General features: G+C 46.0%; 1 protein-coding gene across 1 annotated transcript; it reads right to left on the reverse strand.

Annotated features, from left to right (window-relative positions):
- Positions 1-656: 656 nt before the first annotated feature.
- On the reverse strand, positions 657-27,693 carry FAM83D (family with sequence similarity 83 member D). Its single transcript, XM_032142646.2, has 4 exons — positions 27,181-27,693; positions 12,041-12,208; positions 6,474-6,598; positions 657-3,000 (listed from the first exon to the last, which is right to left on the reverse strand). Exons 1-4 carry the CDS (start codon positions 27,655-27,657, stop codon positions 2,019-2,021), a joined length of 1,752 nt encoding a protein of 583 aa, XP_031998537.1. The 5' UTR covers positions 27,658-27,693; the 3' UTR covers positions 657-2,018.
- Positions 27,694-27,805: the final 112 nt, after the last annotated feature.

A 27,805-nucleotide genomic window follows, 5' to 3' on the forward strand; every position in this document is an offset into this window, starting at 1 on the left:
TGTACTTAACATTTGTTAATGAGGCTGTTTTAGTTTTCCATTCACCATTGCAGTAACTGCCATTTCTCAAGGTACACTCTCTCCTGCCTCCATACTCCACGTAGAGAAACAGTCGTATAACAGAGTACTGCACTTAGAATCTAGAAACCTGTGTTTAAATTCTTGCGTCACCATTGACAAGCCATGTCATCTTGAATGTGCTACTTAATCAGTGCCTCAGTTTCATCTGAAAATTGGAAATAACAGCTATCTAACCTGCATAGCTCTCTGCTACATTGCTGCGAAGATCAAAGATGGCACATACGAAGTGACCTAAGTCTGTAAGATGATTTCAAATAACAATATGTTTACTCGAGGCTTAGCTCAGAGTTGTTTCTAAGCAGACATGGATCAATTTCCTTACATTTGCTTTACAGCCACAGATTACAGCACTAACCCAGCAAATAACCTGACCATCATAAGGAAGTCCTGGCACATGCGTGAGTGTAGGGACACTCTTGATACAAGTGCATCAGCATTTTATGTGGCAGACACCTTCCCCTGTCGTAGATCTTTTTTGCTGTAACTAAGTCAGGAGAGGGAGGAAGCCATCATTTAACTCTCTTCCCTTTTTTCTGTCCATGAGAATGAGACAAAAACAGGATTCCACAGCCATACCAATCCTGATTAGAAGGGTGTAGTAACTAGTTACATTGCCTGACACTGGACCAGGAAACTGGGATAATTGTCAGTGTCCTCTTTTGCCCCTATTCTAGGATATTAGATTGCTAAATCACTGTCAATATACCCAGCTGATGAAATGAGGCCCATGGGGCCACCGGAGTTAATATTGGGAGTGAATATAGGAACATACACTAATGCCTCCTTTGGTAGACAAGCAGGGTACCAGAGTACCAAGGACCTACTGAAATAGCTCAGGCTTCTTCTTTGAAAAGAGAAAAGGCAGAGCATATGCAAAGGCCTGCTATTTCTGGCCAGTTTCCTCAAGTTTCCTCACTCAAACTATAGAGTAACATCAATATTCATGATGCTGAGGAAGGTTAAGTGGATCTATTTTCTCTTCTATAGTTTGGATCATCTACTTCTTCCTCACTCTGACACTATTTAAGAAACCTTCAGATATAGATATCTATACACCTATATCTATTAGGTGCATTTATTTGTGACATACTCCCAGATTTAAAGATAAAAGTGTCAGAGAGGGGGGGAAAAAGTACAGAAGCACAAGTTTATATTTATTTAATGCTAAGAACACAGATATTCTAAAGAGATAAACAGAAAGTAGTGTTATTTTTTCTAAATAGGATTTTGATCACAAAAATGCTGGTGATTCAAACCTTTAAAACAGAAGAGCATACAACCTAAGAAAAATACAAAACATATTTCATCTCTCACCTGAATTAGAACACCTAAGTATTCTCCTTAAGAGGAGATTAATACAGTCACGTGTTGCCCAATGATAGGGATACATTCTGTGAAATGTGTTGTTAGGCGACTTCCTCCTTGTGCAAACAGCACAGAGTGTACTTACAGAACCCTAGATGGTATAACTTACTACACACCTAGACGATATGGTATAGCCTGTTGCTCCTGGGCTACAAACCTGTACATCCTGTTACTGCACCGAACACTGTAGGCAACTGTAACATAATGGTATTTGTATCTAAACATAGAAAAGTTAGGGTAAAAATATGGTATTATAATCTTATGGGACTGCCATCATATACATGGTGTGTCATTGACCAAAACATCATTATGTAGTGCATGACTATTAAAATTGTGCAAAAAAACCCCTGTATCCATAGTGTTTAAACCATAAAACCAATACCTGGTATATACATGACAAAAACAAAACAAAGCATCTAAAATAATATGCAGCCTATAGAATTCAAAGACAATAAAGGTGACAAAATCAGGTAAAAGAAAGGCAATTACGGACATAAGATATTTTTTAAAGCAGGAAGCTGATGATGTCCACTGTAAGCCTGGAAGAAACCAGGAGTCTGAACACGGAGCAGTTACTGATAGGAAGGATAAAGTGCTGCATCTCTAATAGCAAGCAAATTAACTCTGCTGAAATTGCCAGAATGAAGGCCAAGGTGGTTTTCAGTAAAGAATGTTCTCCTTGACAGCATAGCCAGCATGTGGTTGAGCCGGGACCTGATACCAGCGAAGTGGAATTGCCGCTCTTTGTTCAAGTTTCTAAGTGAGTCACTCAAGTACAGTTCCAGGTGGGGGGTGCCCAGGTACTTGGGATAGCCAGGATTGTGGAAGTCAGTGGTTCTGATGGAAGCAGGAGAACCAGTGGAGCTTGCCACAGAGCCTTGGGAAGACACAGAGGAGGAAGACTTCAAACTGGAAGATCTCGATACAGACATTTTTGAGACTGGTGACCCCTCCGTAGATTGAGTTCCTCGAGGAAAGAGAATGTTCTCATCCATATCAGTCTGAGTAGTGGTCGACCTGGACCAAATCATGGTTTGAGAGCTTGCTATCCTGGTGATGACTGCAGTCTGGGTCCCAGCACATGCTGTGGTGATGCTGGTTTGTGTTCCCACCTCACTCACACTCAGCCCTGGCATCTCCTCTCCTGGCTCTGTTTGAGTGGCAGCGTCAATGGCCTTTCTGCTCTGGAGCTCGTCCCTGTGGCTGCTGAAGTAGTCTTCCTCACTAACAGTGGAGGACTCACAGTCATGGGGCTTGCGCTCTGCCTTGCCCTCTGCGGGCATCTCTGGGTCCAGGTCCGCCTTCCTGGGAGTACTTGACAGCCTAGCCAGCCGCATCCGCAGCAGGTTGCCTAGGGTGAGCTCCCTGGACTGTGGTTTTCGGTTGGTGAGGTGATCAAACTTGTTGCTGCTCTGGAAGTGAGACAGGAGTTTGGGGCTGATGGGCTTGGACTGGGCATACAGGATTCGGAACTCCAGATCAAAGTGTTCAACCACTTGGCCAGACAGAATTACCAAGTTACTGCTGTTTAATTTGCCATCCGTCCATGTAAAACTTAAGGATTAAAAAGAAACAAACAGCAGCTGGTAAGGATGAGCAATTTTGGTTTACTCACTGTCCATCTGAATAATATAGCACAGGTATCTTACCACATAAGGGTCACAACTTTGTTGATATCATACCTACCATTTGCATGTATTTAACTAGCCTTAACACATATATAACATATATGTGTGTTACCATAAAAGTAAAAAGGCCACCTGTTTAACAAACACACTAAATACTCAGCCTCAGAGGGTTTTTTTGTTTGTTTTGAGATGGGGTCTTGCTATGTTGCTCAGGCTGGTCTTGAACTCCTGGGCTCAAGCAGTCCTCCCACCTCAGCCTTCCAAAGTGCTAGGATTACAGGCATGAGCCACCTCACCTGGTCCTTGCCTCAGAGTTTTCAAAAACTAGAAAGGGGGCCGGGTACGGTGGCTCACGACTGTAATCCCAGCACTTTGAGAGGACGAAGTAGGCAGATCCTTTGAGGTCACGAGTTCGAGACCAACCTGGCCAACATGGTGAAACCCTGTCTCCAGTAAAAACACATAAAAAATTAGCCAGGCGTGGTGGTGCATGCCTGTAATCCTAGCTACTCGGGAGGCTGAGGTGGGAGGATTGTTTGAACCCGGGAGGCAGAGGTTGCGGTGAGCCGAGGTCGCACCACTGCACATTCCATGACTGGGCAAGACTCCATCTCAAAAAATTAATTAATTAAAAATAAAAAATAGGGCTTCTAAGTATTTAGGCCAGCATCCCCATTTTAAAGGTAAGAAAACTATTTAGGCCAGCACCCCCATTTTAAAGGCAAGGAAACCAGATAAAGGGATTATCACAGTGGGGAGCTACTGCTGGACTCCAGATCAGACCCTAGGTCCTATGAATTGCTAATGCCCTGCTCCTTGCTACTGTTTGGCAACATCAGAGGCCTTCCTGCCCTCAAGCTTGTCCTTGTGGCTGCTGAAGTAGTCTTCCTCACTAACAGTGGAGGACCCACAGTCATGGGGCTGTGCTGCCATTTTCACAAAACACCATGGCTCAAAACATGTAAGAGCTGATTAGTGGCCATGTGCCCTTGCCTGTCTAGTGTCCCTTCCCCACCCCCCTCCTCTGCTAGCAGAACTCACACGCACCTGTACCCCAGAAAGCTTTCATTATCACACTCTCTCCAACCACAATAGGGGCAGGCATGTGGTCCACACTGGCCAGAGTAACCTATTCCCTTGGATGCAGGGATTCATTCAGGGTGGGCATGTGATCCCACCAGAGCCAAGTAATTTCATTTTTCTTTGTCAAATGGATTCTGACAGAAGGGACTGATAGTAATTCTGAGTGAAAGAGTTTCACCCTGTGGGAGACAGCTACTAAAGGCCATATAAGAAAGCCAGGATCTGGCTGGGCTCACACCTATCATCCTAGCGCTTTGGGAGGCCAAGGCGGGTGGATCACAAGGTCAGGAGATCGAGACCATCCTGGCTAACATAGTGAAACCCCGTCTCTACTAAAAATACAAAAAAAAATTAGACAGGCCTGGTGGCAGGCGCCTGTAGTCCCAGCTACTCAGGAGGCTGAGGCAGGAGAACGGCGTGAACCCAGGAGGCGGAACTTGCAGTGAGCTGAGATCGCCCACTGCACTCCAGCCTGGGCGAGACTCCGTCTCAAAGACAAAAAATAAAGAAAGCCAGGATCGTTGACTTCAAAGGGAGAGCCTGCCTAAGAACAAAAGTCAACTCGAAAACATCAGAACCAGGAGATAGTGTTCTGATCAGTGTGTGGCTCCTACGTCAAGACGAACTGAAAACCAACTACGCTTCCTTCCGGGTTCTTCGAGTCAGTATGTTTGAGAGTTAGCTGACACTTGCCATCACCCCACTAATGGTGCTATTTGTACCAGAAGTAGGTTTCAAATAGAGATCATAAAACACCGTCAACTCTGTCTCCCGTAACCAAGATATGGCTAATGCAAAGTCCCCCTGAAAACTGCCTTCAAAGCCTGAGAAGGAAGATTCTTCTGAAAGCCTTCAATGAGGCCGGGCTGGGCGCAGTGGCTCATACCTGTAACCCCAGCACTTTGGGAGGCCAAGGCCAGCAGATCACCTGAGGTCAGGAGTCTGAGACCATCCTGGCCAACATGGCGAAGCACTATCTCTACTAAAAATACAAAAATTAGCTAGTCATGGTGGCATGCCTGTAGTCCCAGCTACTCGGGAGGCTGAGGCACAGGAATAGCTTGCACCTGAGAGGCAGAGGTTGCAATGAGCTAAGATGGCGCCACTGCACTCCAGCCTGAGCAACAGAGCAAGATTCCATCTCAAAAAAAAAAAAAAAAAAAAAGAAAGCCTTCAATGAGATAATGTAAATAAAGCACCTATCCAACACCAAGATTATAAAACGTCCTCAACAAATGGAAGCTATCATCGTCATCAATTTCATTTGGAGAGAGTAGTTTTTATATTTTAGAACAGCAAAAATCCATTTGCAGCTAAGTTTGGTTAATATAGATAAATCCTACTTGGTTGGGTTAAAAACAAATTTTTTTAATAAACTTCTTACAAAAGGAAATTCCAAGAAAAAGAGTTCAATTTGTTTTTTCCCATAGCCTCTTTGGTGAAGAAAGTTCAAATTTTGTTCTGAGCAATGAGGGTATTGTTTACAAAGAAAGGTGTCAAGATTTTCTTGATCTTACTGCCTCATCTTCCACAAGCCTTCACATTTCTACCTTTACCCAGGGCTGACACGTAATTATCACTCAGGGTTGTGTATTTCTTCAAAAATGGGGTTTTCTTTTTAAAATTCTACAGACACACCTCATGCAAACCATTAGACAATCTACTGCAGAGGCGGCAAAACATACAACCGTTGGAGCCACATACGTAAAAATGGCACAAATTCTAGAGATTCATGTAAACCACTCATTATCCCCACACTCTCTTCAACCTCCTTGCTCTCTACCTTAAGATGCCATTGCCAATGTGAGACTTCAAAGGTGGGTCAGAAACATAATCAGTATTTTCTAGACTAAAGCGCTAAATTACAAGGCTTGAAGCAACACGGAGGATTTGAGTCTAAAGCTGACAGCTCTAGCTCTGCCTTCAACACTAATGGAGATGCCTGCAACTGCCCCTACCTTCGAGTGAGCAGGGCAAGCTGGGTCCAGATCCCTAAGGAACCAGGATTCCAGATTGTGTGTTGCTGTTAACCCCCAATTCGTCCCCTACAGACCTGGGCCAAGGCTTGAAATCTAGGACTTGCTGACTGTGTTGTCTCAATACAAGTTCAACTTCTGCATTTTAATCTATGGACTACAGGACAGGGGAAGTGACCCCCACCCAAACTGCCTCTAACAGCTCCTATACACAGATGCACGCATATCAGAATGCATGGCCATACAGGCTCTCATTGAGAGGAAAAGGCTTTTACCTTTACATGACATGCTTTTTCTGAAGAGTTTAGATTAATAAGCCTTGGACGGGTTAGAAACTTACCTGTAGGAGCCTGTTGCCACGCGGATGCCATCAATCAACGTGAACTTTTCATGAACCTTCCCAATAATCTTAGTTCCTGACCTTGCATAGTAGATATTTCCTGTGATAGTCCGAACTGTCATCAACTGTTGGCAGGAAGTGGGAGAAATATAAACGAACAATTCAGCAATACTCGTCCGGTGAGCAAATGGTTAGGACAAAAAGGCTTAGTTTACAATTCCCAGATATAATTATTGGCAGATGCATGGCTTAGGGTTACCATTTAGTGACAGTACACACGGTACGCTAGCCAGACAGTTCTCAAGCCTCAAGTGATGTTACTTCTACATTTGGTCCATCTTCTCATCTGTTCTTTTCTTACATTTACTTTTGAGACCCTTAGTTCATGTGTGTATGTGTTCTAAAAGAACACTCAACCTTTTTGGGATACTAAACAACAGAATCCAAGAAATGATTCTGAAGCAAAATGTGTGGGATAAAATCATCAAAGAAAACACGCTAGTAATAAAAAACATTTTAACATAGTCTGAAAGAAGCTAAGCTGATCTTCCTCCAACTTGTTTGTTTAATGGCATCACATTAGAGTAACAGTCCATCCTCACTCACCCTCAACACCATAATGGGTATGGAGAATAGGAACACAGGACAGGCCTTCTCTAGTACAGGCCTGCTGAGGCAGAAACACTCATATCACATGTGGCTTACAAGCAATGTCACATCTCCTACAAATACATAATTACCAAAAACGTACACTGGTGGTGGTATGCTGGGGCAATATACTGCACATGTATGCATAATTATTCCTGTAAAATGACACACATAAATGTATAAATAATGGCATACAAAATACTACAACAATCTGCATTCTCTGGAGCAGACCAGTGGCTCTATATCGTTAGAAATTTTACACATTTAAATTAAACGTGTAAGACTTTTGTTTGACTCATTGATTCCATAAACAACATAGAGAGCCCCTACTATGTGCCAAGCCCTGAGACAACAGAGATGTAAGGCATGCTCCTTACCTTCAAGGACTAGAATAAGAGTGAGAAAACTAATTGATTTAGAAACTACAGTAACACATAACAGCATTCAGAGAAATGAAAACCTATATCCACACAAAACCTCCACACATGTTCACAGCAACTTTATTCATAATAGACAAAAACTGGAAATATCCAAATGTCCTTCAGTGGCTGAATGGTATAAGATACCATACAATACTCAGCAATGAAAAGGAGCAAACTGTTGATACATGCACAACTTGGATGGATTTCAAAAGCACTGTGATGAGGGAAAAAAAGCCAATCTTGAAAGGTCACATACTGTATAATTCCATGTACAAAATAGACTGTAAATGACAAAATTATAGAAATAGAGAACAAATTAGTGGTTGCTAGGGGTTAAAGAGAGGGGAGTGATGTGACTATATAAAGGAGCAGGAGGAGGGAGATCTTTGTGGTGATGGAAACTTCTGTCTGGATATGCATGCATGATGATAACATGGCACAAAGCTGTATACACACATTGTACCAATGTCAATTTCCAGGTTTTGACATTGTACCATAAGTTACATAAGATGTAACATTTGGGGAAACTGGGTGAAGGGTACATGAAACTTTTCTGTACAATCTTTGCAACTTCTGTTAATCTATCAATATTCAAAATAAGCTAAAAATAAAACACAAAACTATGGAAAGACATAATGTCACTTCTGTGGTCTTCTTATCAAATGCGTAAATTTAACTTTGATTAAACATCAGACAAACCCAAATTCTACAAAAAATTAGCTAGTTTTTTTTTTTTTTTTTTTTTTTTTGAGGTAGAGTCTCACTCTGTTGCCCAGGCTGGAGTGCAGTAGCACAATCTCGGCTCACTGCAACCTCCATCTCCCAGGTTCAAGCAATTCTCCTGCCTCAGCCTACCAAGAAGCTGGGACTACAGGCGCCTGTCATCATGCCCGGTTAATTGTTTTGTATTTTTAGTAGAGACGGGGTTTCGCCATGTTGGCCAAGCTGGTCTTGAACTCCTGACCTCAGGTGATCCGCCCACCTCAGCCTCCCAAAGTGCTGGGATTACAGGCGTGAGCCACTGCACCCAGCTGGCTAGTATTCTTTAAAGGTGTCAAGATCCAGCTGGGCACAGTGGCAAATGTCTGTCGTTCCAGCTACTTGGGAGGCTGGTTGATGCAAGAAGATCAGTTGAGTCCAGAAGTTCAAGACCAGCCTAGGCAACACAGCGAGACCTCATCTCTTTAAAAAAAAAAAAGGGGGGGGGGGGCAGGTCAAGACCCTAAAAGAGAAAGAAAGATGGAGAAACAGTTCCAGATTAAATGACATGAAGGAGACTTGACAACTAAATGTAAGGTGTGATCCTGGACTGGATTGGATCCTGGACCAGAAAAAGGGCATTAGTGGAACGACCGGGAAATGTATACGTCTGTAAATTAGATTGTATTGATATCAAGTTTATTTCCTGATTTTGTTATTTGTACTGAGGTTTGTAAGATGTTAACATGTGGAGAACTTGGACGAAGAGTATTCAGGAATTTCTTATATTATTTTTGTAACTTCTTTATAAATCTTAAAGTATTTCAAAATAAAAATTAAAAAAAAAAGACTAGGGAATGTCATAGAGGTACACATGGACTTGGTGGGAGGAAAGCTTCCTGGAGGAGGTGATGACCCCTGAGCCAAGTCTTAAAGGATCAACATATAATAAGCATAAAAAATACCATTATGGGCAGATTAGGCGTGGTTTTGTGTATCTTTCCCTTTGACACACATCTGAATGTTGTACATGCCTCTGTGATTGTGGCCAAAGCGCTTGTGAGTGCCTGCACATCAATGTGTGACCAAATTCCTACAGACAGCACAACCCAACATTCTGAACCTGCTACAGAGGCAGAGCATGGGAAAATCAGCCCCCATACAGCAAGGGCACAAATTCACTAGCACAGACAGGCACAGGAGACACAAGCAACCAGGGAAGACAGTGCTTCCCCAGGAAGGAGGTAAAATTACAAAAACTTGGGAGGCCAGAGAACTAGGCCTTCTTAAACCCCTCTACAGAAGATCTGGACACCTATGAAGGCAACAACCAATAGTAGGCAACTGAACCGGTGCCCGCTCATAGATTTCTGTCTGGTAGATAAATCAGAGAAAATCACTTGATCAAAGTTGTGGCCAGAACAATTCTGTGATTTCTCTGCTAACGCACAGCCTTAATTATAGAAAGAGTGCCTTGAAATTAAACACTGATACCTTCAATTTCTTCATCTGGCTAGCTGATAATGCTCTTTTCCATGCCAAAGTGTATCTTCCTTGGGTCCACCTGGCCTCATTTTCTAACCACCTGTTGGGTTACATGGCTGTCTCATCTCAATTGGTCTAGAAACCCCAATCCTGTCTTTATCATGAGGCAACCAACAAGAAGTCTGTGGGAGAATCTGAATTCTGTAAACCAAATTGGTTGGTAATAATAAGGTGGTAAGTTAGAGTCTCTTAGGCAGTAACTTACAGTACCAAAGACTAAATTCGTTTTGCTGACTGCTTTATATCTAGTACCCGGTGCATAATAGATACTCAGATAGGTGATGAACAAATAAAGTTCTGAAGTTCACAGGTTAAGTTGCTTAATTTTTACACTTGATCTTAGCCAAAAGGCTGAGAAGCTACGGGTTGCTTAATTTTTAAAAAACAAATTCTGGGCTGGATATGGTGGCTCATGCCTGTAATCCCAGCAATTTGGGAGGCCGAGGTGGGTGGATCACTTGAGGTCAGGAGTTTGAGACCAGCCTGACCAACCTGGCGAAACCCTGTCTCTATTAAAAATACAAAAAATTAGTTGGGTGTGGTGGCAGGCACCTGTAATCCCAGCTATTCAGGAGGCTGAGGCAGAAGGATCTCTTGAACCTGGGAGGCAGAGGTTGCAGTGAGCTGAGATCGTGCCACTGCACTCCAGCCTGGGCAACAAGAGCGAAATTCCATCTCAAAAAAACAGAACAACAAAAAAAAACCAAATTCTGTAATAAATATGACACTTTTTCTTGCTTCTTTCCATGAAAGTGACCAAGCTAGCTATGTTGTATAGGCTTCCACTGAAACACTTATTTTCAGAATCAGAGAAATAGACATAAAATCTAATTTTACAATAATGAGAAATGAACAGCAGCAGTACGTGATAGTGATTACAGACACTGGGGCTGGAGGCAGACATACGAGGAGGCAGACCCTAGGCCCACTACTTTGCAGTGGTGGACACTTGTGTTCTCTGTATCACTATTTCCTGGTCTAAAACACAGGTGCCACTTACCTGATAGGGGCTGCTGTGAGGATTCAGTTACATAACATTTGTTAAAAGCACAGAGCAGGCTGGGCGTGGGGCCTCATGCCTGTAATCCCAGCACTTTGGGAGGCCGAGGCAGGCAGATCACCTGAGGTAGGAGTTCAAGACCAGCCTGGACAACATGGCAAAACCCCATCTCTACTAAAAATACAAAAATTAGCCAGGTGTGGTGGTGCGCACCTGTAATCCCAGCTAACTGGGAGGCTGAGGCAGGGTAATCGCTTGAACCTGGGAGAGGGATGTTGCAGTGAGCCTAGATTGGGCCACTGCACTCCAGCCTGGGCGACAGAGTGAGACTCTATCTCAGGAAAAAAAAAAAAAAAGCATGGAGCAGTGCCAAAGACAGAGTGGGAGCTCAACAAATACTGGTTGCCGTGATTAAAAGGGCAGCCTCCTGGAGCTACTGTCAAAAGCAGCAACTTCCAGGATGGCCTTCAGGCCTTCAACAAGGGAGCTGGTCCAGGCTCTATTAAGAGGCAGGACAGTACAGGGGAGAGGCCAAGGTCTTGAATCCTAACATTTCTTTTAAAGAGCTTAGTTGAGATCTAATTCACAGATCATACAATTAGCACAAATTCTGTAGTTTTTAGTATATCCATAGATATATGCAACCATCATCACCGTTAGTCAATTTTAGGACATTCTCATCAGTTTAAAAAGAAAGTGCTAAAATAAAGTACCCTTTAGCAATAATCCCATCCTTCCCCCAACTCCCCAGCCCTAGGCAACCACTAATCAATGTGTCTATAGATTTCCCTATTCTGACTTAATGGAATCATATCATATGTGGTCTTTTGTGACTGGTTTCCTTCACTTAGCACGTTTGCAGGTTCATCCATGCTGTAGCATGTATCAGCACTTCATTCCTTTTTATGGTTGAATAGTATGCTATTGTATGAATAGACAACATATCATTTATCCACTTATCAGTTGATGGGCATTGGATTGTTTCCACTCTTTGACTTTATGCATAATGCTTCTATAAAACTCATACACAAATTTTTTGGGGGCCTATATTTTCATTTCTCTTGGGTAAACACCTAGGAGAATTGCCAGGTCACAGGTACTGTTCATTTTCTGTAAGACCAGGCAAATGACTTTGCTCATAGCCTCAGTCCCTTCCTTGTAAACAGGGATACCGCCACCAGCCACCTTGTAGATCATGGATGCTTGGTCATATTCGTCGACTATGGTGAAACTGGATATAGTGTACCACAAACCTTTTCTTGTTCAGGATGAACTTTCAGATCCATGCACATATCCAAAAATTGAGAGAGGAGAGCCTGGTCCAGAAGGATATACACAGCAACTCCCTGTTTCCTGCATATTTCTTGCAGGTCTCTGAAGATGTCGATGTCTGTGAACACGTCCATTACCACTGCAATCACCTACAGGTGAAACAGGGAAGAGCACATAATCAGCTTATAGGACACCACCTTACAGCATGCTGTCTGGACTCTGGACTCCACTCAGAACTGGGAAACGATCCCTATCCAACAGTTATCCTTCCCTCCTGCTTCTGCAGTATTGGTGCCCCCCTCACCATGGATTCTTTGGCATCTCCAAAGACACTTGGGCCCCGTATCCTACAAATCTTGACTTGGCCTAGCTAACACTCCCAACTCCATGCTGGCAGGTTTCTCAAAAATACAGATCAATCCACTGCCTTGCTCTCTTATGAACCTGCTCCACTCACCTTCTGTTCCTCCACTAAACCCCTGTCTTACAGGCTTAGTTCAGATCAGCAAGCTGTCTGGTTCTGTGGGTAACACACTGTTGGCTTGTTGCTTTCCCCACCAGGCTTCAGTTTGCTGTCCGTTAAACAAGTAAATAAAACCTCAGATTATCTCTGAGGGCCCTTCTGAGGGGTAGCATTCTCAAAATCTATTTTTTAAATTATTGTCTGGTTTTGAATCATAATCTCTGACTTTTTTAAGGCCTGTCCCATTCACCACCAACTCATGACTTGAAAGCAATCGAAGCAGACCCATGGATTCTCCCATCTTCTGCCTCCCTAACACTGCATACCACATTTGTTAACATTCTGTTCTTTCCACCAGCCAGGCCTGACCAGCTGTCTATTGGGCAGGTTCTAACCAAATGGCTTCCACTGCACCGGCCTCTCCTTGGTAAAAGGTTCTCTCTGCAGTTCTTTGGTATCTGTCCACAGTGCAAGCCCACAGCAAAGAACAGGGAAATATTTCCTAAGGATTCTGCCTTTAAGCTCAGAACAGGCCTTTCTTCTCTCCAACAATGTGGCTCCGTTCATGCCTCCCAAGTGATTTTCCACACGTAGCGCCAGACTACAGTTAAAAGCTACCTTTTAGCCACCATTCTTGGGCAAATTACAGCTGTTTCAAATGTATGTTTCCTTAGCTGCAAAATAGGGTTGTATCGAGAACTAAATGACTATGTTACATAAAGTGCAAGGTACAAAGGATCCCTTAGTGTCTGCTCATTTATTCACTTTACCAGTCCAGAGCTGGAGCCGTCCAGACAGTTCAACACAGGGAGACACCGCCTAGCTTTCCTCGTTCTTTTAAAGACAGGCTGTTCCGGCCACAATGCCTCTAATCACACCCTTTGCAGGCTTAAAACCAAGGTCCTCAGCAAACTCCTGGCAGGGCAGTGGGGGTGTCCAAACATCCAGGCTTAGAAACAGGTCCTGACAAACTGAGTCAGAAGTCGGGGGTGTTAACTAAGGAAGCCAAGGCGTGGGGGCTCTTCTGTAGTCTGGAGCTATAAGGGTTTCTCCTTCCTCCCCATTTCAACAGTAAAAGCCTGTCTCTCAGAATCACATTAACTCTTTTTCTGAAAGTTAGGATTATTCATTTATGGGTTTCACTCCTACTGCAGCAAAGGCTCTTGAATGGGATTGATTCATTTCTGTGGTCCCAGAGGACTCAGGACAGTATATGACAGTCATTACTCCTTAAGGATTTGGGGGATTAAAGAAGGAATGAAGAGACAAAAAGGCAATTTGGCTGTCTTTCTCCAACACTCCAGGGCCTGGTCTACTAGGATGTGAGACCCTGAAACACCAGTTCCTGGGAAGTCATTGCTGTGAGGGGGTCAAGAAGACCAGTTGCTCTCCTGCTGCCTTTCCCTCCCCACCCCTTTTAATGATGCTCTAAGCTGTGGGCTATTCTTGGTAAAGGGCATGGCTGAAACCCACTGAAAACAGTGATTTAAAAAATGAGAAGCGTTCTTTCTGAATTTGTGGCATCCTCTGAAGTTTACATCCTCCACTGGCTTTACACATCCTATTTTGACAGTCCTATTCATCCCACTCATTTCAGGTCATACAGCAGGAATTAAATGCAAAAGGTCTGCGCATAGAACCCAGCTCTACCACCTACCAGCTGTGTGACCCTGGGCAAGTGGCTTAATCTCTCTGAGCCTCAGTTTCCTCCTCAGGAAGATACAATTAATAGCATCTGGGTCAAAGGGCTGCTGTGAGGATTAAGTGAAACAAAGCACGGAAAGGGCTTAGCACAGGGAGGGCAAGGCAGGAAACAGGTGCTATTATGCAGCCAGCACCTCCTCAGAGCCCGCTGTGGGCTGCACACTGCACTAGGCAGAAAGATGGCTATGAGGAATTTGACATAGACCCAACTTACCTCAAGGAGAGGACACAGGATGCAGAGAGGCAAAATGATATATACAGCCTAAGCAATTAAACTAAGGGGGCCGGGCATGGTGGCTCATGCCTGTAATCCCAGTGCTTTGGGAGGCCGAGGCGGGCGGATTACCTGAGGTCAGGAGTTTGAGAGCAGCCTGGACAACATGGTAAAACCCCGTCTCTACTAAAAATACAAAAAATTAGATGAGTGTGGTGGCGTGCACCTGTCATCCCAGCTACTAGGAAGGCTAAGGTACAAGAATCACTTGAACCCGGGAGGTAAAGTTTGCAGTGAGCCGAGATCGCACCACTGCACTCCAGCCTGGGCAACAGAGCAAGACTCCATCTCAAAAAACAAAACAAAACAAAACAAAAACAAGGTGTCTCCTCCCGTGGTGGACCATGGGCACTATAGGTACTCAAATGCTTACCAGATAAGAGCAGGGAAGGCTTCCTGGAAGAGATGGCATTTGAGCTGAATCACAAGGACAAAATTTGGACAAGGGCATGGGAGAAGTGAAGGGAGGAGAAGGCATTCTCGCAGGAAGCCACATGATGACAGAGGAAGAAGTAGGGAATGACGGGGTATGTACCAGTCTGGCTGGAACGTACAGCATGCATGAAAGGGAGCCACGGGACATGACTGGAAAAGATGGATGAATGAGCAAGATCACAGAAGGCCCTGAATGCCAACCAAGGAATCAGTTTCAAACTTCCCCACATTGCCTGTATAAGAGTAATGAGTTCAAAGTGAAGAATCCAACAGGATGGAAGAGACTGATGCTAGAAGAGATTGGTATAGGTCAGAGATCTGGCCCCACCTCCTCCAACACAGGACCTGCAACACGGCAGTCACGTGGATATTCTTTAGGTTAAGCAACTTCAATAAATGTTTAGGAGGACTAGAGACCAAATGAAGAAAAATCAGTAACACGGCAGAAGGAATGAGGGTTGCAGAAGAGGGAAGGAGGCCATGGGAGAGTCGAGCTGTGGGCGACATGGGCTGAGGATGACAGGGAGAGGGATATTCAGACACAAGGAAACAGGAAACACAAGACAAGAAGAGTGAGGGGTGAGCTTCGAAACGGATTTTGAGGTGGCAATAAAACCTTCAGAAAGAGGTTTGGAATATGCAGGTGTACGAATGAGAGTAAAGCTCACAGGAGAAAGCTAAAGAGGAAAACACACACACCTGCTTGCCTCTCTGATTTCCCACTCTTCTTTCAAATCTTCATTGTGGACCCAATCGAGGCAGGCAGGTGTTGAGCACTGAGGATCTAGTGTCAATCCCTGTCCTCAAGAACGCAGTCTAATGAGACAGGAGACAAGCCAGGGGTAACAGAGTGTGACGGGCCAATGGACATGTTCCCTCAGTGCTACTGGAACAGAGACCAGAAAAACCCAGCTCAGCTGCTGGATTAGAGACCTGCTGGAGGCAGCGGCATGGGCCTGGGGACCCACAGCACAAGGCACGGCCAAGCTGAATTTTGATTCACCACTTAACAAAACAATTGTGCAACACCTTTGTTATATAGTGAGTAAATACCAAATTTGCTATTTGTTCCATTGTTTGGTTTCAAAGCCTCACCCTTTCCTGCGTGCTGGATTTGAACACTAGTCCTTAACACCCTCAGGGTGTGTAGAGTTGATGGAGGTTTTTTTCTTCCCCTGACTCCCCCTACACCCAGCATCCCCTCCTTTCTTACTAAAGCAGGACTCTTAAAAATATTCGTCTATTTTTTTGTTTTTGGAGATAAAGTTTCACCCTGTCACCCAGGCTGGAATGCAGTGGTGTGATCTCGGCTCACTGTAACCTCCGCCTCTGAAGCACAAGCAATCCTCCCACCTCAGCCTTCCAAGCAGCTGGGACTACAGGCACATGCCACCACACCTGGCTAATTTTTGTAGACATAGAATCTCACCATGTTGCCCAGGATGGTCTCCAACTTCTGAGCTTAAGTGATCCACCCACCTTGGCCTCCCAAAGTGCAGAGATTACAGGCATGAGCCACTGTGCCCAGCCAGAAGTACTTGTCTTTTACAGAGGAAAAGTCCACAGTCCTACTGTAGAAGCAATCAGTAGGGAAGTCTTCCTTCAAATCCCCATCCCCATCCCCCTATTCCTCTGTGTCCAGCCCTCATGCAACCAATCCCTGCATAGCTGAAGTAGACCTGGGGCTAGACTGAAGGGACAGTCTCTTCACTGAGCTGAGCAATGACCTGGACTCATCCACTAACCGGCCGAGTCCTGCTTTCCAAGCCAGGATGCATCTCCTAGGTGTCCGGTGCTCATGCTGCAGCCTGTGGGTCCAGAAATACACCTGATGTGTATTTGGCCACTGCTTCCACTCCTGGAGGCAATAATGTGCGAAGGACAAAGGCGTGTCTGGAAGGCAGGCAGCCCTTGCACATCAAGTGCCTACAGTCATGGCACTCTCCCAGTCTGTGCTGCGTGGAGCCCACCCACTCTCTAAGGACTAGAAAGTCCTGAGAGTGGTGACTTTCAAGAGTCCCTTCCAGGGTCAACACCCATTTGCAATTTGCAACTCAGTGCAAGTCAGTTACAACAGGAGACATGAGGAGGACGCATCCAGCTGGTCAGGGGCATAATGGCCGGCCTGCTGACCAGCACCCCACTGTTGCTGCATTTCTCCAGCCATATCTGGAGCAGCTGCACCTGTGTCCACTCCCACATCATCATCTCAGGTGACAAATCACAAGCCTACCTCTCTCAGTCCTTCTACCTGTCCCCTCCTGATTTGTACCAAGGGACTTGGGAACTTATGTAGTTGAACAGTAGACATCATGATGGCCTTCTCGGTCTCTGGGAAGGTCACAGACCCTGTTTATGTTACTTGCCACGTGAACTGAACTCTTCTCTGCTTGCCTTCTTGCACAAAAGCTCAAAAGTGCTATCTAGAGATTTCAAAACCCCATTACCTGTCATCCCCAATTTATAGATGAGAAAGCCAAAGCTTGGAGAGGTTAGGTAACTTGTTCAAGGTGACAAACTTAAGCAAGTACAAGGGCTAGAATTTCAACACAGGTCTGTGTGACTCCGGAGCCATCTAAAAAAAGTACTATGCTCAGTATTTTATACCATTCCAAACAAGTTTAATGGGCAGTTTTTCACATGATTGGAAGCTTAGAACGAACACTAAAGGATCAGTGGCGTAGCCCATGAAGTGCATGGGCTCAAGCTCACCACGGATGATTGACACTACCTATCTCATAGTGTTTGCTGGCAGTTCCTGGCATATGGAAAGCCCTTAAATGGCAGCTACTCATATTCTTAGTCCCAATTCTGTCACTATCCCTGGACAAGCTATTCCATCTGAGTCTCGGTGTCCTTAAAACAAGGAACCCTTCCAGCTCTGCGAAGTCAGTGATTCATACACACTCAATGGGCAGGTCTGGGCTCTGACCAGGCACATGTGCAGCCCCAAGAGGCCCCTCAGGGCCAGTCATTCCAGTTCTCATTCCAGCTCTTCTTCCTCTGTGTGAAGCAGGAAGTTCGTACCGATCACCCCTTCTCACTGCACCTCAGTTTCCCTCCCTTCCCTCCCACAGTCATAAAGTGAGGTCAGGTGTGCAACATGCTTGGAATTCCACCAAAGATCTGCACACATTCAATGTCAGCCTGTGCTGCGGTCAATAACATCCTGGCCACTGCATTCCCCCAGCTGACCACATGGCCTCCATTGATCCTTCACTTCCTCTCCTTACTCTCTCGGGACAAAGCAAAAGATGTATTTTCTCTCCATGTATTACATGTTTTAATAGAACAGAAATAATCTCCTTGGGATTTTGTCAAAAATCTTTAACTATCTTGACATCTTTGGGGTTTAAAAACAAAAAAGAATGTAAATTCCCACAGTGAAACCTAAGCTTGCTTGTGCGTACTGTTTTCCCTCCGTTTCAGAGGCTATTATCAAATTAACAATTTAGGCCAGGCACAGTGGCTCACATCTGTAATCCCAACATTTTAGGAGGCTGAGGTGGGAGGATCACTTGAGGCCAGGAGTTTGAGACCACTCTGGGCAACACAGTTGAGTCCTGTCTCCACAAAAAAATTTTTTAATTATCTGGGCGTGGTGGCATGTGCCTTTAAGTCCCAGTTACTTGGGAGTCTGAGGCAGGAGGATTACTTGAGCCTGGGAGGTCGAGGCTGCAGTGAGTCATGATTGCACCACTGCACTCTAGCCTGGGCAACAGAATGAGACCTTGTCTCAAACAAACAAGCAAACAAATAAAACAATTTAAGTATCAGATCAAAGTGCTGGCAGGGCCACCAGAGGGTGGCGGGAGCAAAGTTTTCACTGACCTCTGGAGGGACTGACCACTATTCAGTATATTCTGTACTATTCCAGCATGAAGTACACAAGCAGGTGGGCTTTTCAAAGGGGAGAGAAAAGCACCAAGAAGTTAGGGGGTAGGGGGAGGAGGGCTTATCATTTTGAATTGTTTTTATTTTATAAGTATGTAAAACATTTGCCTAGTTTCAAAATCCAATTTACAAAACAAGGTACTTTCAAAGATACTTAGTTTCCATCCTTGTCCCTTCCTCCCCATTGAGATAATATTTCCAATTGTTTTTTGTTTATTCTTCCATTTTTTGCAATATAAACAAGTATACATAGGTGTATATAAACATATTTGTTTTATATAAATAAGTGTATTACGTATATACCTATGTATATGTGTTTATATCCCCCTATAGGTAAAAGGTAGCATGGAATACTACACATTGTTCTAGACTAGCGTGGCCGAACAGAACCTTCCAAGATGACAGAACTGAATCTTTATTTAATTTTAATCCATATAAATTTTAATAGCCTCATATGGCTACCACATTGGTCAGTACCATTCTAGATACCGCATATCAGAGCTAGTCCTCATTCCTTCTTAGAGCTACAGGATATTCCACTGCAGAGACGAATCGGTTTATTCACAATGATGAACCATCCTCTACTGATGAACACCTGAACTCTTTCCTGTGTTTTGCTATTATAATTAGTGTTGCAACGCATGGCCTATTGTCTACAAGTATTCATATTTTTGCCAGTGTATCAAGATATGGAGAAGTGGAAGTGCTAGATCAATGGGTAAATATAACTGAAATTTTGCTAGATATTGCCAAATTCCCTTCCAGAGGTTATATCATTTGCATCAAGAATTTTTTTTTTTTTTTTTTTTTGAGATGGAGTTTCATTCTTGTTGCCCAGGCTGGAATGCAATGGCACGATCTCGGCTCATCGCAACCTCCACCTCCCAGGTTCAAGCTATTCTCCTGCCTCGGCCTCCCAAGTAGCCGGGATTACAGGCATGTGCCACCACACCCAGCTAATTTTGTATTTTTAGTAGAGACAGGGTTCAATATTTTTTTAAGCCAATATACCCACTACATTTTTGGGTTTTGCTTTCTTTTTTCCTGAAATAACGTACCCTCTATCCATAAAGAAGTCAGAGAAGAATCTTGCAGCTTCCTTACTGTCTGCTAGACACTAAGGGAAAAGAATAGAGAAATGGCAGACAGAGGCCAGGCACGGTAGCTCACGCCTGTAATTTCAGCACTTTGGAAGGCTGAGGAGGGCATATCACAAGGTCAGGAGCTAGAGACCATGCTGGCCGACACGGTGAAACCCTGTTTCTACTAAAATACAAAAAATTAGCCGGGCGTGGTAGCGGGCACCTGTAGTCCCAGCTACTCAGGAGGCTGAGGCAGGGGAATCGCTTGAACCCCGGAGGCAGAAGTTGCAGTGAGCCGAGATCGTGCCACTGCACTCCAGCCTGGCGACAGAGAGAGACTCTCAAAAAAAAAAAAAAAAAAAAAAAAAAGAAATGGCAGACAGAAAGTAGAATGGTGGTTGCCAGGGGGCCAGGAAAGGAGGGTATGAGGAGCTAGTGTTTAATGGGTACAGAGTTTCACTTTGGGAAGCTGAAACAGCTCTGGAGATGTCTGCTAGTGACAGCTGCACAACAGTGTGAACGTATTTAATGCCACTCAACTGTACACTTAACAAATGGTTAAAATGGTAAATTTTGCTGTGTATTTTTTTACCACAATATTTTTAAAAAGAAATGGCTAAATTCTAAAATCCTTAACCTGACTCATGAAATCAAAAGGAAGGGATAAACAGTAGCAACACTTCAGTCCAGTGGGTAACGTCCCATAATGATGCACTAATGAGAACTTCTAGGCCAGTGGTTCACAACTGGGGGCGATTTTGCCTCCAGAGGGCATTTAGCAATGTCTGGAGACATTTTTTATCGTGGTAAAATAGATAAGTTTGCCATCTTAATAATTTTTAAGTGTACAATTCAGTGGCAATAATTACATTCACAACCATCACTACTATCTGTTTCTAAAACTTTTTCATAGCCCCAAACAGAAACCCTGTGCCCATTCATCAGTAACTCACTATTTCCCCCTCTGGAGACACTGAATATCATGACTACCTGGGGTGAGGGATGCTATTGGCATCGAGTGAATGGGGGCCATGGATGCTACTCAACATCCTACAATGCACAAGACAGCCCCTCAGGACAAAGAATTATCCAACCCAAAAGGTCAACAGTGCTGAGGGTGAGAAGCCCTGCTTGGGGCTGACATGAGCATTTGGAACAGAAACTGATTACACCACACAGGCTCTACTGTAATGCAGAGGAAAGTTGTGCAAGAACAGGAAAGCCTTAATTCAGATACATCCAAGTAAATGCCAGCAGCCCCCAACAGATTCCTTAGCTGCTACTCCTCCTGGCAGGGCTCTCTGGGACCACAATGATCCCCACTACTAACGCTCAGGCTATCAAGAGGATGCCCGAGGGTGAGGTCATAGCAAAAGTGGCCTCTTTGGAACAAAAGAGCATAGGGAATAGGCACTGGTAAGAAAGGTGACTCTGAGGAATTGGAACCTCCTGGTGGTACCAGCTTTGCCTCTGAACTCCCATTCAACAAACCAGGAATAGCCAGACAGCCAATTCATAAGCACATTGCCAAAATGAGGCTATGTAGCCCTTCCAGGCAGGGGGCCACAGCCCAGCCAAATCCCAGTTCATACAGCAACAGAGGCAAAAAGCTGAATGAGTCATCAACAGATACAGTGGTGGAGGAGTGGATCTAGAGCAAGTAGGTAGGGAAAATATCCTGTATAGTTCAAGATTATCCAAAAACTTCCTTAGGAAGCAAACATATGGGTTCTCAAAAGGTTCAAAACAGTATTTCCTCCAATTTTGGTGAAGCTCGCCTGAGCACCTGGTAAGCAGCCAGCTTGTATTCAAGCCATGCTATACATAATTGTGTTTTTATTTATTTTTTAGAAACAGGGTCTTGCCCTATCACCCAAGTTGGAGTGCAGTGGAATGATCATAGCTTACTACAGCCTCCAACTCCTGGGCTCAAGTAATCCTCCTGCCTCAGCCTCCTGAGTAGCTGGAACTACAGGCACATGCCACCACACCCGGCTAATTTTTTAACTTTTTGTAGGGACGGGATCTCGCTATGTTTCTCAGGCTGGTCTCAAACTCCTGGCCTCAAGGAATCCTCTAGCCTTGACCTCCCAAAACACTGGGATTACAGGCATGAGCCACCGCGCATGGCCAAACCATTTGTTTTTAAACACTGTACCTCATTCAGTGTGGCAGAATGCCCACACTTTGAAAGCTATATAGAAACAGAGTCAAGGAAGGGGCTGGCAGATTCACAAGCCCCAAGCACAGCCACCCAGGGACAAATACTTGCTGAGTGGAAAGGCAGACAGAATCACCTGAACTACTTTTCTTCCTATCTACCACTCCCTTCCCCCTGCCCTTTATTTATCCTCAAAGCATGTAGCTGAATGAGCAAAGGTGCACATAATAGGCCCCTGCAGTATTTACTGAGCATCTTTTATGTATCAGACACACTGAGTGATTCTGTGTGGTCAGAGAGCTGCTGGATAAAACCTATCCCAGAACCAGCCATTCAGGCTGCAAAGCCAGGATTAGGCCCTGCCATTTACCAAGTAACCCTGGCTTCCTGTGCCTATACTCTGGTCAAGGAGCCTCATATCCTGGCTCCTTCCAGAGACATTCCTGAAGATGCAGGGTGGTCCTCAGACCACCTCAGTGAAGGCAAATAAAGCTGCATGGAGCAAACACTGAGGTCCGACCCTGCTCTACTGCAGCCTGGCCCCAACCTCTGTGGTTAAGTGGGACCCTTCATGTGGCATTCAAAGTTCCTTCATTCACCCACCAAAAGATTCTCACAGATCCCTCTGCTCCAGGTACCAGAAATATCTATCTGGCTCTATCTTTCCCAGGGAGAGGAAAACACACTCTAGTTTACAAAACCTAAACCCAGAGACCTATGTTCTCCTGGCATCATCAACCACCTTTCCCACTTGATGGGTTGAGGAGGTTGTCTGTCAGCATTAATGCCTCCTGCTCTAAAAACTGACCACCTCGTTTTCTTCCTGAAAAGGACAAGTCTAGTCATCGTCATTTTCCTGTTTATAGAATACGCAACATGGAAATTAAAAAGTTCCAATCTTCAACTGTTACAAACCTTCAGCCTGTTGAAAACTACCAAAGCTCCAATCCTTCCTCATGGCAGGGAGGCTGTATACAGTAGGGATTAGGAGTGTGGGCTTCAGTGGCCAGGCACAGTGGCTCACGCCTGTAATCCCAGCACTTTGGGAGGCCAAGGCAGGTGAATCACTTGAGCCCAGGAGTTCAACACCAGCCCGGGCAACATGGTGAAACACCATCTCTACTAAAAACACAAAAATTGGCCGGGCGCAGTGGCTCACGCCTGTAATCTCAGCACTTTGGGAGGCTGAGGCAGGCAGATCATGAGGTCAGGAGATCAAGACCATCCTGGCCAAAATGGCGAAACCCCATCTCTACTAAAAATACAAAAATTAGTGGCGGGTGCCTGTAATCCCAGCTACTTGGGAGGCTGAGGTAGGAGAATCGCTTGAACCTGGGAGGCAGAGGTTACTGAGAGCTGACTGTGCCACTGCACTCCAGCCTGGGCAACAAGAGCAACTCTGTCTCAAAAAAAAAAACAAAAAACCCTACAAAAATTAGCTAGGCATGGTGGTGTGCTCCTGCAATCCCAACTACTCGGGAGGCTGAGTCAGGAGAGTCACTTGAATCCAGGAGGTGGAGGTTACAGTGAGCTGAGATCATGCCACTGCACTCCAGTGTGGGTGACAGAGCAAGACTGTCTTAAAAACAGTAATAATAACAACAGAAAAAAAAAAAAACACGTGAGCTTCAGAGCTGGAACTAGACAGACTTGGGCTTGAGCCCAGCTCTGTCCCATGCTAACTGTGTGATCTTGGGCAAGTTACTTAACTTCTCTGTGCCTGGTCTTTTCTTAATTGTAGCCTCCTCCCAGGGGTGTTGGGAGGGTTAAATGAGGTAATTCAGGTCAAGGGTTTAGCACAGAAACTGACCCATTCAAAGTGCTCAATCATATCACCATTAGGTACCTTTGCCATCAGAACACGGATGCAGAACAGCTTCTCATTTCATCCTGAAAGCAGCCTGAGACCTACACCTTCATGGTCCTTGCTGTCACAGGTACTAGATTTCAAAGGATGTGGTCAAGGTGACACAGCCACTCCCTTGTCCACAATGCACGCCCTTAAACAGTGGTAGCACTTAGCCAGCCACCAGATCTGCTGTCACCTCTCCCTACCCAAGCACAGGCTCCTGAACCCTCCACAGGGAGTGTGGTGGTTAACAGTGGTTCAGAAACTCTGTGCCTCAATTTGAGTACAGGCTCCTTCATTCTCTAGCTGCATGACTTCGGGGCCACTTAACTTCTCCATGCCTCAGTTCTATCAGCTGTAAAATGAAGATGATAATCGCACCTTCCTTGGGATTACTTAGAACAGCGCCTGGCAAATAGACAGGGTCTCCCCATGTTGCCCAGGCTGGAGTGCAGTAGCCATTCTCAGCGTGGTCATAGTGTACTACAGCCTCGAACTCCTGGGCTCAACCGATCCTCCTGCCTCAGCCTCCTGAGTAGCTGGGACTACAGGCGCATGATACCATGTCCTGGCTTTTTTTTTTTTTTTTAAACAAAAGAGACAGGCTCTGGCACCTCAAATTCAGCACTGTCTCAAACCCAATTCATTTCAGCATCCCTTACCTCAGCTTCCTCTCCTACCACTAACCCACTGTGGGGAATTTGGCTGCCCCCAAACATTCCAGGTCCTTAAACACTTGCAGGCCAGCCCCCATACCCTAGGTCTGGCAAGCCCCACCCAGCTCTGAGGTCACTGCCACTCCGGAGACTTTCTTTCTTTAGCCCTTTCTGCAGTACCTGCAGCAAACTCCTCACTGCTTCCCATCACACACTGTCCACACTCAAGTGTTGGCAAGGATGATGCCTTCCCCTGTGGCCCCAGCCATGGTAGAGTCTGAAACACAGCAGGCAATGAGTAAGCAAATAATTTGGCATCTATCACACACACTGAAAATACTCATCGGATTTTTTTTTTTTTTTCCGAGACGGAGTCTTGCTCTGTCGCCCAGAGCTGGAGTCCAGTGGCGTGATCTCAGCTCACTACAACCTCCACCTCCCAGGTTCAAGTGATTCTCCTGCCTCAGCCTCCCAAGTAGCTGGGATTACAGGCGCGCACCACCATGTCCAGCTAATTTTTGTATTTTTAGTAGAGACAGGGTTTCACCATGTTGGCCAGGCTGGTCTCGAACTCCTGACCTCATGATCTGCCTGCCTCAGCCTCCCAAAGTGCTGGGATTACAGGCTTGAGCCACTGTGCCCAGCCAATACTCATTGGATTTAAAGGTAATGTACCACCTTTCTCAGTTAAAACTGCCCAGGTTCCAAATACAGCATCTCAGAGGGAACTGTGGGTAACTAGACTAGGGCAGCAGGTTCTATCTGGAAATGTCAGTGTTACAAAATGCCCGTGGGATGAGGGAGAGTCTGAGCTCCCGGCTCCATCCCCTCTCCTCACGCTAGCACGTGAGTTTAATAGTTTCCCTCTGGCCTCTGGTTCCAGTGCCCTTTTGCTATCACTAAAATTTGGGGCTGGGCAAAAGACTAGAACAATCCACAGCTCTCACTATACAGACCAGTTCTTTACATTTTTCAGGTTCCAAGTGCTCAAGTTCTACTGGAGGTGAGCTTTGGGAATGCATACCTACACAAGTCTGCCTTTTCCATCTTTTTAATCTTCTCACTGAACCCACAAGGAAAATGTCTGCTGCATCCAAAAACCCTCAGCCCACCCAAAGCACCTCAGGGCTGGTAAGAGCCTAGCTGCAGCCCACAACCACTCCCTCAAAGGCAAGGCACTAGGTCACTGTATCCACTACCACTGCAACCCCACCAGTCAGGGAAAGAACATTAAGAACATTGGTGAGAGTTGGGGCTTGGACATGTCAACCTGACAGTGCACTGGTATCTTCACCCACAGTCAGACACACTCAGGTACCAGCCCTAACAAGTCTTACCATGGCTGGGGCTTTATCTGCCATGTCCCTGGCACAGGCAGATAGCCAGGGAGCTGGGCACTGCCAGTCAGCAAGCAACCTGACCATGGCTCCAAACCAAGGTGTCTGCCACGACACTCTATGTGTGACACCCACCTGCAGGCTGCCTTCTTCCTCCTTGATCCCCAGCACCCTCCTGCAGCTTCATCGAGGCTGGCAAGCAGACAAGACCTCCATTGCACACATGACCATGCCATACTAAGTCAGACAGTAGGACCAAAACCCACTATGAATACGGAGGCCGATCTAATGCAAATGTATCTGCATTTTAGGAGACCACTGCAATCTGGCACAGACCCAGCCTATGGAAAACAAACCCCTTGCCCCAGTTTCCCCTCCCGTCTCTGGCAGTAGAAAAAGCGGCAGGGGGCCGGGCGCGGTGGCTCACGCCTGTAATCCTAACACTCTGGGAGGCCGAGGCGGGTGGATCACCTGAGGTTAGGAGTTCGAGACCAGCTTGGCCAACATGGCGAAACCCCATCTCTACTAAAAACACAAAAATTAGCCGGGCGTGGTGGCGGGCACCGGTAATCCCAGCTACTTGGGAGACTGAGGCAGGAGAGTCACTTGAACCCGGGAGAAGGAGGTTGCAGTGAACTGAGATCCCGCCACTTCATTCTGGGCAAAAGAGAGAAAATCTGTCTCAAAAAAAAAAAAAGACAAGAAAGAAAAAGCGGCAGAGCTCTCACTTTGCCACTCTTGTGTTTATCTGCTTTTTACAACATAAGATGCGTGAAAGTAATTAGCGATAATAATTGATTCCTAATGCCCCGTAGTTGTCTCTGGAGACCATCTTTCTGGAACTTTCCCTACGTAAGTTCTTTGGTAATGAGTCTCCTAAGAAGCTCCTGAAAGTGGAATCTAGCGTTGGCTGACAGCCAGGGAAATCGGCAATTTTCCAAGTTTGATTTTAACTGAAATTTGGAACTCAGAGTACTTCAGGTCCTTCCTTCAGGGATATGAACGTTAGGAGATGGAACCCGGGCACAATTCGCATCCTTGGGAACCGAGGCTTTCCCACTATCCCCTGCCACGAGGAGCGGCCCGGGGGATCCGGGGGAGACACTCAGAGTGGGGTGTGAGTCAGGGACCCTGGGACCACCTAGCCCGCGCTTCCGGTAGGGCGCAGAGGAGGTAGTGGCCCCGGCCCGTACTCCCAGCAGGCCGCAATATCCCATTCTTGAAGGGGGTCTCCCGGGCGACTCAGGGCCCTGGAGGGCCGCTCACCTCTCGCGCCGAGCGGAGCTGCTGGCGCAGAGCGTCCTTGCAGCCGTAGGGGCCGCCTTCGCCCGCGCCGCGGGGCTGGAAGTGCGTCTCGACGCGCGTGGCGCCGCGGTAGGCGCCCTGGTAGAAGGAGGGCCAGCCAAGCTCCAGCAGCGGCGGCTCCAGGTCCGACTGCTCGGGGAAGTAGGTGCCCGACGAGCAGTCGTGCGAGGAGCCGAACGAGTCCTCGGCCGCCGCCGCCGCGCCCTCCTCTCCCGGCCTCTCCGCCGCGCGCAGGATGGCGTGCACCTCATCGGGGTTCAGGAAACGAGCCAGGCGCTCGCGTTGCAGGAAGGCCGTGAAGGCTTCGGGGCCGCCCGCCACCAGCTCCTCCAGAGCCAGGCGCCGTGACTCGCTGAACAGCTCGGTCGGGTTGGGCGGCCCGCATGGCGACAGGCAGGCGGCAGGCAGCTCGTCCAGGCCCTCGGACACCAGAGGCATAGCGGCGCTCGGACTCGACAGCCCTCGGACAAGAACCAGCGTGCGGGCCTACTTTATAAGCAACCTTTGAATCAAACGGGCCCGCGCCATTGGCCGCACCTCCCCGCCTCGGCTCTCCCATTGGCTGCTTTCCTTCCAATAGTGGAGC

The sequence above is a fragment of the Hylobates moloch genome, unplaced genomic scaffold, assembly GCF_009828535.3.
Source record: "Hylobates moloch isolate HMO894 unplaced genomic scaffold, HMol_V3 SCAFFOLD_21, whole genome shotgun sequence".
Lineage (NCBI taxonomy): Eukaryota > Metazoa > Chordata > Mammalia > Primates > Hylobatidae > Hylobates > Hylobates moloch.

What these genes read in the sequence shown, in the direction of transcription:
- FAM83D (XM_032142646.2), bottom strand. Translation starts at nt 27,657, where the DNA reads ATGCCTCTGGTGTCCGAGGGCCTGGACGAGCTGCCTGCCGCCTGCCTG. An exon ending in TTCATCCTGAACAAGAAAAG is followed by an intron (nt 6,599 to 12,040) that starts GTTTGTGGTACA and finishes TCCTGCCAACAG; the next exon opens with TTGATGACAGTTCGGACTAT. An exon ending in GTGGCAACAGGCTCCTACAG is followed by an intron (nt 3,001 to 6,473) that starts GTAAGTTTCTAA and finishes TTAATCCTTAAG; the next exon opens with TTTTACATGGACGGATGGCA.